Here is a 14547-nt window from a genome sequence, read left to right on the forward strand (position 1 = left end):
TCTCTCTGGACTGCGACCGCCGTGGCCCCGGTACAGGGACCTCCAGCCCTTACCTTGTCCTCTCACCCCACCCACAACCAGCTGCACCTGGCTAAGGCGGCTGGCAGGCAGGAGGCTGGAATTCGGGCCCGGAGGCGGTCTAATGAGGCAATGAAGCCCTCAAAACTGCTTCGGCACCTTAGTCCAAGTGCCCTGCACTTAAAGACAAACCCAGTGAGTTTTCTCAGCGGAAAAAATGTGAGCAAACGGGACAGAAGCTAAGTGCTGAGAGCTGCGAAAACTAAATTGCGAAATAGACTGGACATAAGGAACCTGCTTCGAGTATCGCTGTATTCCGGTCGCGTTTAACACCCCCCCCGCCTCCCCCCCCCCCCACCGTCAGCCGGTCCACAAGAATATTGTCAATATTAAACCAGTCCGCAGTGCATAAAAGGGTGGTGACCCCTGGTGTTCATAAGTTATTTCTACTTCCGGGTTGCAGGGTTTTACTTCCAGTCTTTTCTGCCCTGGTGTGCATGCGTGTGACTAATCAATTTGGAGTCGATCTTGCTTTTCACTAAGGCCGAGGTAGGGGGTCTTGGGCTTAAAAAGATAGGTGACCACTATTTTAGTGCAAGCACAGTAAGCACAAGCCCAAGGTCAAACACATATTGAACAAGTGATGACACTAGTTACTCATGTAGCCTTGAGTAAAGAAATGATTCCAGTCAACTTGCAGGTAGGTGTCCTCAACACTCCACCTGTAGTTACATTCCAAGTACTAGATTGTGCTTCATCACATGCAGAGCTTTAATCCAGTGTCCGCACTCTGGTATCACTCTGAAGAACTTGTATTTGCCTAGTTGAAAACATTTAAAAGATAAATCGCAACTCTGCTACAAATTCTAAATAGTTTGTCTTTTTAACTTTACTGAACATAGTTCAACATTTCAGGGAACTTCCTCTAGCTATTCTGTGGGTTGAATTTATGAAATTGCAAGGGTAAAAGGACTCTGATGGAAGTTATATACAGGCTGGGACATGGACCAGATTAAAACGGGAAATAGAAAAGGTGCATCAGAAGGACAACATTATGATAGCCATGGGAGATTTCAACATGTAGGTCGTTGGGAAAATCAGGTTGGAAATGGATTTTAAGTGAGTGAGTTTGTTGAATGCCTACAAAATGGCTTTTTAGAGCAGTTTGTCATTGTGCCTACCAGGGGATCAGCTATACTGGATTGGGTGTTATGTAATGAACTAGAGGTGATTAGGGAGCTTAAGGTAAAGAACCCTTAGGAGACAGCTATTACAATATGATAGAGTTGAACTTCCATAGGGACAGGGTAAGCTCTGATGCAGCAGTATTTTAGTGGAGTAAAGGAAATTACAGTGGTATGAGAGAGGAATTGGCAGGAGATGCTGACAGGGATGACAGCAGAGCAGTAATGGCGTGATTTTCTAGTAAAAATGAGGAAGGTACAGGACTGATATATTCCAAAAAAAATTCTCAAATAGCAAAATAGTATAACTGTGGCTGACAAGGGAAGTCATAGCTAATGCAAAAGCAAGAGAGGGCATACAACAAAGCAAAAATTAGTGGGAGGATAGAGGATTGGAAAGTTTTTTTTAAAAAACCTACAGAGAGCAACTAGAAGAATCATTAGGAGGGAAAATATGAAATATGAAAGCAAGCTAGTAAACAATATCGAAGTGGATAGTAAAAGCTTTTTCCAAGTAAAAAATAAAAAATGAGGTACAGTAGGTATGGGACTGCTAGAAAATGAGGTTGGAGAAATAATAACAGGGGTCAAGGAGATGGCAGAAGAACTAAATGAGTATTTTGCATCAGTCTTCACTGTGGAAGACACTAGCAGTATGCCAGATGTTAAAGAGTGTGAGGGAAGAGAAGTGAGTGCAGTTACTATTACAAAGGAGAAGGTGCTTGCAAAGCTGAAAGACCCAAGGATATACAAGTCACCTGGGCCAGAATATCTGCACCCCAGGGTTCTGAAAGAGCTAGCAGTAGAGATTGTGGTGGCATTAGTAATGATCTTTCACAGATCATTGGACTCTGGCATGGTGCCAGAGGTCTAGAAAATTGCAAATTTCACTCCATTCTTTAAGGAAGGAGGCAGCAGAAAGGAAATTGTTGACCAATTAGCCTGACCTCAGTGGTTGGGAAGGTGCTGAAGTCAATTGTTAAGGATGAGGTTATGGAGTACTTGGTGACACAGGACAAGATAGGACAAAGTCAGAATGGTTTCCTTAAGGGAATTCTTTGAGGAGATTAAATAAAAGGGGATGTACTGGATGTTGTATATTTAGACTTTCAGAAGGTCTTTGACAAGGTGCCACACGAGGCTGCTCACCAAGTTAAGAGCTCATGGCATTACGGAAATTTACTGGCATGGTTAGAGCATTGGCTGACTGGTAGGAGGCAGTGAGTGGGAATAAAAGAATTCTTTTCTGGTTGGCTGTCCGTGACTAGTGGTGTTCCGCATGGGTCAGTGTGGAGTCTACTTTTTATGCTGTATATCAATGATTTAGATGGCTTTGTTGCCAAGTTTGCAGATGATAACGAAGATTGGTGGAGGGACAGGTAGACTGCAGAAGGACTTAAGACAGATTAGGAGAATTGGCAAGAGCGTGGCAAATAAAGTACAATGTTAGAATATTCATGATCATGCACTTTGGTAGAAGAAATAAATGCTTGAACTATTTTCTAAACAGGGCGAAAATCCAAAAATCTGAAATGCAAAGGGACTTGGAGTCCTTGTGCAGAACAGATTAAAGGTTAACTTGCAGGTAGAGTCAGTGATGAGGAAGGTAAATGCAATGTTAGCATTCACTTCAAGAGGTCTAGAATACAAGAGCAAGGATGTGATGCTGAGGCTTTATAAGGCACTGGTGAGGCCTCACCTTAAGGTATTGTGAACAGTTTTGGGTTCCTCATCTAAGAAAAGATGTGCTGGCATTGGAGAGGGTTCAGAGGAGGTTCACAGAGATGATTCTGGGAATGAAGGGTTATCATACGAGGAACGTTTGATGGCTCTGGGTCTGTACTCACTGGAATTCAGAAGGACAAGGGAGGGTCTTATTGAAACCTTTCGCATATTGAAAGGCCCAGACAGAGTAGACATAGAAAGGATGTTCCCCATGGTGGGGGAGTCTACGACAAGAGGACACAGCCTCAGGATAAAGGGGCATTCATTTAAAACAGATATGTAGGAATTTCTTTAGCCAGAGGGATTTGTGGAATTCATTACAAGCAGCTGTGGAGGCCAGGCCATTGGGTGTATTTAAGGCAGAGCTTGATAGGTTCTTGACTAGACACAGCATCTAAGGTTACAGCAAGAAGGCCGGGGAGTGGGACTGAGAACCGGGAAAAAAAGGATCATCCATGATTGAATGATAGAGCTGCCTTGATGGGCTAAATGGCCTAATTCTGCTCCTATGTCATATGGTCGTATATTGGGACCATCCTGATAGGTTAACTGCTGTACACAGAATACGAGTAGAGACTATCTGACACAGGCATCGTACCCGGGTGATACCATCACTCAGCCCATTGCTGTGTGGCTTCTGTGGCAGGCAGACAAGCCTCTGCAACCAAGATGTGTCTCTCTTTGTCGATGAAGTAAGATGTTTCGTGGTTCTGTATTACTGATTGGACTATTGTGTTTATGGGCTGTGAACTTTCTCAAGGCTTATGGTTTTTGTATTCTGTGTTTTCCATTTTGGTGCGCACTGTCAGGGTGATTTGGGGGTTGATGATCGGGACATCGTTCTTTTTTGTGCATGTGGTAAGTGGGTTTGATACTTGTCTCTGAACAACTTCCATGTTCTTTCTTTGTTTCATTGCTATCTGGAGAAGAAGAATCTCAGAGTTGCCCATGGGCGCATACTTTGATAATAAATTAACCTTTAAAACTTAATTCTGAAGTATATCTGAATGATATACTATTGACAATCCTGCTCCAGGGAAAATCATGAGCATCTAAACAATGTAAAACAAGAACTTGTTGTAAAATATGAATAAATAATCTAAAACAACATTTAACATAAAATTAAACCAATTTAATTAACTTCCAAATTTCGTATTCAAAACAATTGCGTAAACCCATTTTTAAAATTATCATTACACAACACTCAAGTTGCAACACTGTCGAATATTAGTGGACACGTTGACCCGCTCCGTGAGAAAAGCAATTCTTTAACACCTTACAAACTTCACTCTCCGTAAAAAGACTGCGATTCAGTCGAGTTTATTGTCATATCACAAGCATATGTCACTAAAGGTTTGAAAAATCCAGAAACCTTGTTGCAACAGGTCTTTAAAATGCATGCGAACTTGCGAGCGCCTTTCGGACACGGGTTAGTCAGCATTACGTGCCCCAATTGTACCTGATGCAAACGCTGGCACAGTACTCTGACGGACAGGCTAGTTTACCGCTGACTGTGTTGAAAAACTGAAGCCAGACAGAGCAAAGGGTAACCAGGCAGGCCACTTCCTTTTGGAAAATGGATTGGAGAATGAGGAACGTCTGCTTGTGGGAGATGCCCCGGCGGGCGGCAGGTTGAGGGCGTGGAGGAAAAGAACAGAGCGTGCCCGGTAGCTTCTGCTTACCTCAGAAAAGTTGAAGGCCAACGGGACGGTGCCTGCCACGTAACAGCCGACCAGCATAGCCAGAGAGAGCAGGCCGATGGTGCTGAGGTCGTCCATGTTCCGAAGCCGACGCCCGAGAGCGGGGCTGAGACGCTCACAACTAACCCGGCTCCACCCTTCCTCGCCGGGGCCCGCTCACCCACTGGCCGCACGGCCTCAGGGAACCGACCGGGAAAACGCCATGTCCGCTCCAGCAGTGGCCCGGCAGCAGCAGGCCGCCAGCTTCCGGTTAACCTGTCACATCCGGGGCAAAGGGCACGCAACCGCCGGACCGAAATCGGCATCACCCCGCTTAACGTTGTGTGACGGTGGGTGCCAGCCCTCCCACTTACAACAAATGGTAAACTTATACCCGCCGTTTATTAGTTGGACTATCTTGGGTTTTTAAAAAAAAAATTAATTGCCCCTCACAACTATGGCGGTGGCGGCCGCGGGGATTGGTAGAGAGAGAAGAAGCGACTGCGGGAGGAGTTGGTTTGGGGTTAATGCAGGAGGAGGATAGGGGTCGGCGCTTTTCGGAGGAAATTAGAGATTGCTGTTTGTTTTGCCCGCACAGAGATGGTAGGGGAGAGTGGCAGCGTCTAGTCAGTCCGGTCTCAGGTGCTCAAGGCTTCGACATGGTGAGAGGGGAGGGTGAAGGGGGCTGGAGGCGGGTATTAAATTGGCGCTGAGGCTCCCTGCCCGTTTCCAGCGCAGATGCTGTCGATGAGAGAGGGAGGGAGTAACGTCTGGCTTTACGGAACTTATAAAGTTAACAGAAGGAACGATGAGCAGTGGGGTATTTATACTTTTTACGTTAAAAAGTGTGTTTACTGAAGTGGTAGGGTTTGTAGTCTAACGTTAAAGAGAATTTAAGAAACGTTGGTTACTCTTTTGCAAACGTCATAAGTATTTAGGGAAACTAGCGAAAGGTTGTGTTTTTGCATGCTCATGTGTTGATTTATTCACGCAGACTTCTTGATTAGTTAAGTTTTTTGTTGGTGTTAAGTTGAGTTTATTACCATATTACGAGGACGGTGAGGTACAGGTACAATGAAAACCTGCATGAAAACTTGATTTTCATGGGGAAAAAAACCTTTTAATCGGTTTGTTATTATGTGTACCAAGATAGTGAAAAACTTGTATTTCTATGCCATCCGTAGAGATAATTTCAAAACATCAGTACATCAAATGGAAAAGCAATTGCAGAATGTAGTGTTACAGTCATGGCAAGTGTGTAGCGTAGGTAGAAAATAAGGCCCATGACGAGGTAGTTTGTGATATCAGAAGTTCTCATCGTATGCCAAGTCTTTTCAAGAACTTTCTAGCATCAAGATCAGAGCTCTCCATATGCCTGATGTTTTTCATTCATTACCCTGGGGTTATGCAGTGTGGAATGCACATTTGTCTTTTTTAAAAAATATTGTGATGTGGCAATTTGTGGGGGTTGAATCTAATGAAAGTCAACTTGTGTTTTTTGAGGTAATTCAAGTAGTATGGTTTGCAGAGATGGGATTTTATGTCCACAGTGTCTGGTCATAAAGGTTGTCATGAAATAGCAAATTGTGGAAACCCACAAAGATAGTAATTGGTCCTCAGCTATTTACAATCTAAATCAGGGCCTTGTGTAACTAATATATCCAGGTTAGTTGGCAAACTAGAGATATGTAGGAAATTAATAATTGCTACAAAGAGATATGGTCTTAAAATCATAAATTTACATCCCAGGAGGGGGAGGGCATTTGGCCCATTATTGTCAGCCTAATTCTACCTTCCAATTCTGGGCCCTAGCTTTGCAGAAATTAGACTTTTTGACCTTGTGTGGAGCATTGAGCCCCAATACACTGATCCTGCTTAATTCTTCCTACATTCCCTTGACTTCCTGCTGGTTCTATCTCTCACCCACACACTAGGCAATTAACACAGCAACTTGCACAGCTTCAAGTTGTGAGAGGATACCATCATGGGTAAACACAACATGGACACTGCTGGTTGTCAGGATTGAACTTGGGTCAGCGGAGTTACTGGGCTGTTCAAAGACACATCCAAATTCAATTTAAACGTTATGATGGTCTCTTCCTCTAACTGCCAGGCAGAGAGTTCCAGACTTACACCACCATCTGAAAGAAACCACTTGAACATATTTTACCTCTAATTCTTCTGTCAATTACTTTAACTTTTTGATCCTTCTTTAATGAGTGATAGGCCATTCCCATTTATTTCTACTAAGCCCGTCATCTCTACGCTTAAAGTGAGATTCCCTATATTCTCTTTGCCCTGAAGAAAAAGCACCATCCTATTTAGTCATTCTGTGTATCTGCAATGTTCCAGTTCCAGCAGTGCCATTGTAAATCATCTCGTAAGTGCAGTCACATCTTTAATATGATGACCAGAGCAGTACACAGTATTCAAACTGTGACTTAATATGCACATTGGTTCTAGTATAATTTTCCAGTCTTGTATTCAGTGCCCTGAGTAATAAAGGAAAGTATCTCCTGACTTTTTAATTACTTTATTGACCTATCCTGCTACATGTATGCACTCTCCAAGATTCCTTTGTACCTCCACAACATTCAACACCCTGCCATTTATTTTGTATTCCCTTAACTTGTTGCATATCTCCTAACTGTATTGTCCTGCAGCTCAGGGTTAAATTTCATTTTTTCCTCTTCTACGCATTTGATCAGGTCCTGTATATCTTCCTGAAGTTGAAAGCTTTTCTTCTCTTTCTGCCAACCACACAGCCAATTTTTTGTAACATCTGATATTTTTATTACAGAATGCCCCATACATGCTGATCTGAATCATTAAAATTGTTTTACAAAAAGCAGGAAATCAAGTGCTCCACAGCTAATAGTCTCCATTCAGAAAAATACCCATTTGCAATTGCCTCTGCTTCCTAACTAGGATGATTTTTGGATCAAATATGCCATTATTTCTTTAATCCCATGATCCATTTACATTTTTTTGTCCACATTGCCATTTGAGATTTTGTCAAGAATCTTGCTAAAATCCTGGTAGACTACAGCAAATGCACTGCAGTATCAACTCTCCACATCACCTTCTGAAAGCATTGAACTTCAGCATGCACATCTTCTTTAATAAATCTTTGGTGACAGTGCCTGCCTCTTCCCCCACTTATTTTTTGAGGACTGTTGTTCAGAGTTCATTAATAACCTCATCCATGTCCACCCTTGTTTGTTCCCTCTTTCTCTTTCTGAAGTTATCTAATAGCTTTGGCTTTTGTTTAGTTTTACCTGAAAGTATATTTCTGCTCTTTACTAATTTCCCTTCTGCTATCACGCTACTCTTTCAGATGAAGTGTCACACATAGAAATATGACTATTCTACTTCATTATATAATTTTTTAAAAATTATATACCGGTAATTTTAAAAAATTTAAATTTGGAAGCTTAAAGAATAATGTTAGTATGCAGAGGGATTTGGGGCATTGTAAAATATGCAAGAATAGCATACAGTGAAGTAAGTAGTATATTGGACTTCATGACTAAGCTGGATAGTATGTGATTTGGAGAGGAACATGTAACCCTGTTAATGAGCGATATGGCCTCTGCTCTAACATGCAGGTTTGAGATAGTATTTGGCAAAGGCATGGTGAGTTGCTGCAGTGCTTTTTAAAAGTAGTATTCTTATTCATAATTCACTTCCATCATTCTACTGGTTTAAAATAGTTATGAAGAAGGATACGACAGGATCAAGAGCTAAGGCAGTTCTGGTTCAAGATGACACTGAGCTATGATGTATGTCAAGGTCGTGACTCGAATTAGTTGTTTGTTAGGCTCATAGAGATAGTTTTGGGGACAGTGTGAGGAGTTAGGTGACAGTTTAGACTTTGGGGACAGGGATGAGGGGGAGTTGGAGGCCAGTGATGTGGGGGTCAGGTCAGCAAGTAAAGACAATGGGTGGTGCCCACCCCCCAGGTCAAAGGTCTGTTTGGCTAGGAGGCATGAGTGCTAATGAACCTTCCCGTAGGGTCTGTGGGCCATGCGAGTCCAGAGGCTAGGAACAGAAATTTAAATTCCCATGATCGGTGAACTTTGGGTCGATACTGAACATTGAAGTTTGAAGCCCCTGAGCCAAGGACTCCAGAGGTGGTCTGCACTGGTGTTGGAAGCCTGAGAGTGGGAAAGGGGCTTGTTTTGTTGCTGTTGGTGTTGTTTGTATTGTTCTGCTGAATATAGTGGGCATAATGTGTGGTGACACTCACAGACGATGCATTTTACTGAATGGTTTGATGTCTATATGATAAATAAATGGATCTGAATCTGAAGGTTCTGAACTGGGACAGAACAAATTTTGGAGTCATTACGCAGGATCTTGAAGCAGTTAACTGGGCAAGATTGTTTGCAGGAAAGAAGTATCTGCCAAGTAGGAGACCTTAAAAAGTATGATGTCAATTAGGGCTCTGGTTAACAAAAAGAAAGAATCTCTTTATGACTGCAGAAGTGTAGGAATGCACTTACAAGAGTTGTTGGGAGGGTAGAAAAAGGATAAGAGCTGGCAGGCAGCGAGAAAATTTCCAGGAGGTTCTATAGCATATTAAGAGTAAAAAGATGGCTAGAGAGAGAATAGGTCTCCTTAAAGATCACCATGGCCATCTATGTGTGATACCAAAAGAAATAGGAGGGATTTTTAATGGTTATTTCTCTTCTATGGAGAAAACAATGGAGATAAGGAAATGGGGATAATGAGTGGCTCTACCTTGGACCATGTACAAATTAGCAGAGTTGATGTACTAGAGGCCTTTAAAGTGCATTAAGATTCACAGATCCCTGGAGCTTGATCGGGTGCATTCATGGACCTTGTGGGAAGTTATGGAAGAAATTGCAGAGACCCTTAAAAAGAATTTTGCTTCATCTCTGACTACATATGAGCTTCCAGAGGGCTGCTTGTGTCTAATGTGGTAACATTTAAAGAGAATCAAAACAAGCCAAGAAGCTACAGGCCAGTGAGTATGACATTGCTAAATTGCTGGAGGGGCACTGAAGAACTGGATCTACCAGCACTTGGAGAGACGAGGTCTGATTCAGGATAGTCAGCACAGCATGGTGTGTATGGGAAACTACAGTGCCTATAAAAAGTATTTATCCCCCACCCCCTGGAAGTTTGCTTGTTTTACAGCATTGAATCACAGTGGATTCAGTTTGGCTTTTTTTGACACTGGTCAATAGCAAAACACTCTTTTGTATCAAGGTGAAAACATCTCTACAAAGTGATCTGAATTAATTTAAAAATATAAAACGTAAAATAATTTATTACCTCAGTGTCACTCCCTTTAAGATGACACACCATATCATCACTGGCAGAGCCAATTGGTTTTAGAAGTCACATAATTAGTTAAATGGAGATTGTTTTTGGAGACCTGTGTACAGTCAAGGTGTTTCAATTGATTGTAGTAAAATAGACCTGTATCTGAAAGGTCCAACTGCTGGTGAGTCAGTATCCTGGCAAAAACTACACCATGAAGACAAAAGAGCACTCCAAGCAACTCTGCGAAAAGGTTATTGGAAAGCACGTCAGGAGAGGGATACAAAAACATTTCCATGTCATTGAATATCCCTTGGATATCATCAAGAAATAGAACGAATATGGCATGGCTGTAAATCTGTCTAGAGTAGGCTGTCCCCAAAAACAGTGATCATACAAGAAGGGGACTAGTGAGGGAGGCCACCAAGAGACCTATGACAACTCTGGAGGAGTTACAAACTTCAGAGGCTGAGCTGGGAGAGACTGCGCATACAACTGTTGCCTGGATGCTTCACCCATCACAGCTTTATGGGAGAGTGGCAAAGAGTAAGCTACTTTTGGGAAAAAAAACTCATGAAATCTTGGCTAGAGTTTCCCAGAAGGCACGTGGGAGACTCTGAAGTCAATTGGAAGAGGGTTCTATGGTCCGATGAAACCAAAATTGAGTTTTTGGCCATCAGACTAAACCGTTTGGCGTGACCCAAACAACGCACATCATCAAAAACACACCATCTCTACCGTGAAACATGGTGGTGGTTGGATCACGCTGTGGGGATGCTTTACTGCAGCAGTTCCTGGAAGGCTTATGAAGGTAGAGGGTAAAATGAATGCAGCAAAATACAGGGAAATCCTGGAGGAAAACCTGATGCAGTCTGCAAGAGAATGGCAACATGGGAGAAGACTTGTTTTCCAGCAAGGCAATGACCCCAAACATAAAGCCAAAGCTACATAGGAATGTCTTAAAAACAACAAAGTTAATGTCCTGGAGTGGCCAAGTCGGAGTCTCGACATCAATCCAATTGAAAATTTGTGGCTGGACTTGAAAAGGGCTTTTTACTCACAATCCCCATGCAATCTGACAGAGCTTGAGCAGTTTTGTAAAGAAGAGTGGGAAAAAATTGCAGTGTCCAGATGTGCAAAGCTGATAGAGACCTATCCACACAGACTCAAGGCTATAACTGCTGCCAAAGGTACTTCTAAATACTGACTTGAAGGGGGTGAGTAATTATGCAATCAATTATTTTGTCTTTAATAATTGTAATAGTTTTAGACAAATTTGTAAACATTTGTTTTCATTTTGATATGAAAGAGTTTTTTCTGTTGATCAGTGTCAAAAAAGCCAAATTAAATTCACTCTTGATTCACTGTGTAAAACAATAAAACATGAAAACTTACAAGGGGGATGAATATGTTTTATACGCACTATGGCAGATTTCTTGCAGCTCTTCAAGGAGGTAACCAGGATGGTAGATGAAGGTAGGGCAACGGATATTAGCAGAGTTATTGATTCGTTCTGTCATGGCAGACTAGTCTGGAATGTTAGATTGCATGGGATCCAAAGGGAAATAGTGGATTGGATTCCCAATTGGTTCAGTGGTAGGAAGCAGAGGAACAGAGGGTGATGGACAAGATTTGTTTCTTGAACTGGAGGCCTGTGTCAACTGGTGTGCCACAGGGATTGGTGCTGCGACCTATGTTGTTTCTAACGATCTGCTGTGAATGTACAAGGCATGGATAGTAAGTATGCAGGTGATACTAGACTAGTGGTAGTAGAAGGTCCAGCACATCCACAACGCTCTCCACCATCGAGGACATCTTCAAGGAGCGGTGCCTCATTCAGAACCCTCACCATCCAGGACATGCGCTCTTCTTGTTACTACAATCAGGCAGGGGATACAGGAGCCTGAAGACCTATTCTCAATGATTTAGGAACAACTTCTTTCCCTAGGCCATCAAATTTTTGAACAACCCATAAACACAACCTCTTTATTCATTTATTTTGCACTACTTATTTTTTTAATTAATAGATTTTGATGTCTTTGTATTGGTACTGCAAAATAATAAATCTAATGTCAAATGTTCATGTTATTAAATCCAATTTTGAAAAACTGCTTGGAGATCTTGATCAGCTAGGTACTTGGGCTGAGGATTTGCAAATGGCTTTCAATTTGGATAAATGTAAGGTATTGCACATTAGGGGATCAAACAAGCTTGGGACATATATGTGAGTGAAAGGGCCCTAGGAAAATCAGAAGTGAGAGATGTAAAAGAGACTTCAGGGGCAAAGAGTGCTGCATATTTGGAATGAGTTCCCAGAAATGGTGGTTGAGATGGGACATTTAAAAGCCAAGTAGATTGTACAAGGATAGGAGTTTTGAGGGCTCTTGGGCAAATGTGGGCAGATTGGACTAGTTCCTGGGCCAATAGAGTCAGCATGGTCAAATTAGGCTGAAAGGACAGGTTTCCATGCAGTATGTTCCTTAATAGTATGGCTTGAAGCTGCTAGAAGGTGTGACTGGTTCAGTGTGGTGAGTAGTGGACCAGTTTTGGACTGAAAAATTTGTATTTGCAGTTCACCATTTTCCAAATTGCTTTAAACCCACAAAGTACATTTTGACACGAGCTTAGTATTTTCCATGAAGGCTATTTGGCAGCTTACATGTAGCTTTGATCATGTTTTGCTATTGGATTATCTGCTTTTTAAGATGATTATTGAAACTTAAGTATTGACAGGAGTAATGGAGATGATTCCCTTGTTTCTCTTCATAATGACTTGTTTGAACGGGAGGTTAAATTTGCAGATTTTATTAATTCACTCAATGTCTTCAAGTGAGGCCATGTGGGCAAATAACACTTCTGAGATCATTTGGGGGTAGGAGTCAACCAGTGTTTGTGATTCCATGGAATCATTACTGATATTGCACTATTGCTTTTGTTTAAAGTTGCAGCTAAGAGATGTCATCTCCAAATAACATCTCTCCCTCTCACCCTTGTGCTCCCCCCCCTTCACCTTTGCCTCCTACCGCCCCCCCCCCCTTAAAAGGACAGAGAAAAGATTCTCTTTTAAATAATGAGAGATTGGGAGTCCTTGTTTTAACATGGTGCTGAAAGAAGCAGAGTGATTAAGAAGGCTTCTTATTGTGAAATGATTTGAGTAGAACAAGAGCATAGTGGTCCTGTTGAGTTTTCACTGAGACTTCATATTGGGTGTTGTGTACATATTTGGTCTACTGCCATAAAAGTCAGGATGTGTTTGGCACAGGTGGGGTGCAGCATTTTCACTAGATTGGCACCAGAGTAGCAGGTTGGATGCATGAAGATAGAGCAGACTTAATTGTAGAGTTGAGATGAGCAGGACAGAATCTCATTGGAACATGCAGAGTTCTTATAGGCCTCACAGATTAGATGCAGGGAGGATGTAGTCCCTGGTCGAAGAGAGAAAACCTAAATCACAAAGTCAGGATAAGGAATGAGTTATCTAGGATAGAAATGGGTTGGAATGTCTTTCCTGAGAATTGAGTGTTTTCTTCGAAGGATGAGGCTCCATCATCAAGCTCTTGTGTTCTTGTATTCAAGACAGCAATTGATATATTATTGGCTATGGAGGTGTACCATCTGTCCCAACTTTACAAATGGGTTCTGTTTTTATAAACATCTGCAATTCAGTTTTGCCCATAAGTCAGAAAATATGTCTGCACATAAAATATGCAACTGGTAGACATGCTGCTGAGGTGGAGGCAATTAGTTCTGAATTCTTTTTAAACTAAAAATATATATCAAATGATGATGAAACTATTCTTCTAAATTTCTTTGTAACCTCAAATATTCTTGTTGACACTCCTATGAGCCCAGGTATATCTTGCATCACAAATTTTAGTTTGTTTTGTGTTTCAGGTGGGGGGAGAAAAATAAGGGAACAAGAAGAGGATTAAATGCAGAGCTTTTAATATGATTCCCTTTTGTCTTCTCAGTCTCACACGATTTTGCTAGTTCAGCCTACCAAAAGGCCTGAAGGGAGAACATATGCTGATTATGAGTCAGTAAATGAGTGTATGGAAGGTGAGTTCTCCTCCTTTGTTTTGAATGCCATAGTTACAAGAATTAGCATTTCTGTTTCTGTGTTATGACCTCTGGATAACCCAGTCAAATTTCTGTGATCAAGGATATATGTAATGCAACATCTGATTTGCAGCAAGCTGCTCTCTACCGATCCACTCATTACTTCCATTATAATCAATTCCGACACCACCAAGATGCTACCCGCAGCCATTGGTGTGTTATTGCCACATGTACCAAGATACAGTGAAAGACCTTGTTTTACATGCTATCTATACAGAGCATTTCGTTACATCAATACATAAAGGTTAAACAGGGAAAAGCAATAACAATGACGATTATAGTGTGACAGGTCACTGCAGAGAGTAGTGCGGACAACCCAGCGCATCTGTAGTTGTGAACTTCCCATGACTCAGGACATTTACAAGGACAGGTGAGTAAAAAGGGCCCGAAGGATCATTAGAGACCCGAACCATCCCAACCACAATCTATTCCAGTTGCTACCATCCAGGAAGCCGGGACAGCTTTTTCCACCAGGCCATCAGACTGATGAACTCACACTGATTTGAGTGTACTCTATATTACATAGACTGTTC

General features: G+C 41.9%; 2 protein-coding genes across 7 annotated transcripts in view; one reads left to right on the plus strand and one right to left on the minus strand.

The window, feature by feature from the left end:
* Nucleotides 1-4741, minus strand: part of slc39a9 (solute carrier family 39 member 9) — a 60149-nt gene extending 55408 nt beyond the window's left edge. Inside the window, exon 1 of the mRNA XM_073040440.1 lies at nt 4610-4741. Within this exon, the coding sequence (XP_072896541.1) occupies nt 4610-4705 (96 nt within the window). The 5' untranslated portion in view covers nt 4706-4741. The remainder of the gene's footprint in view (nt 1-4609) is intronic.
* Nucleotides 2430-14547, plus strand: part of LOC140725244 (enhancer of rudimentary homolog) — a 100010-nt gene continuing 87892 nt past the window's right edge. For 2 of the 6 annotated variants that reach the window (XM_073040442.1, XM_073040441.1), the window contains exons 1-2: nt 4686-4988; nt 13867-13954. In XM_073040442.1, coding sequence (XP_072896543.1) covers nt 4686-4988; nt 13867-13954 — 391 coding nt within the window. The other 4 variants (XM_073040443.1, XM_073040445.1, XM_073040446.1 and 1 more) reach the window with 4 other exon arrangements.

The sequence above is a fragment of the Hemitrygon akajei genome, chromosome 3 (assembly GCF_048418815.1).
Source record: "Hemitrygon akajei chromosome 3, sHemAka1.3, whole genome shotgun sequence".
NCBI classification, from domain to species: domain Eukaryota; kingdom Metazoa; phylum Chordata; class Chondrichthyes; order Myliobatiformes; family Dasyatidae; genus Hemitrygon; species Hemitrygon akajei.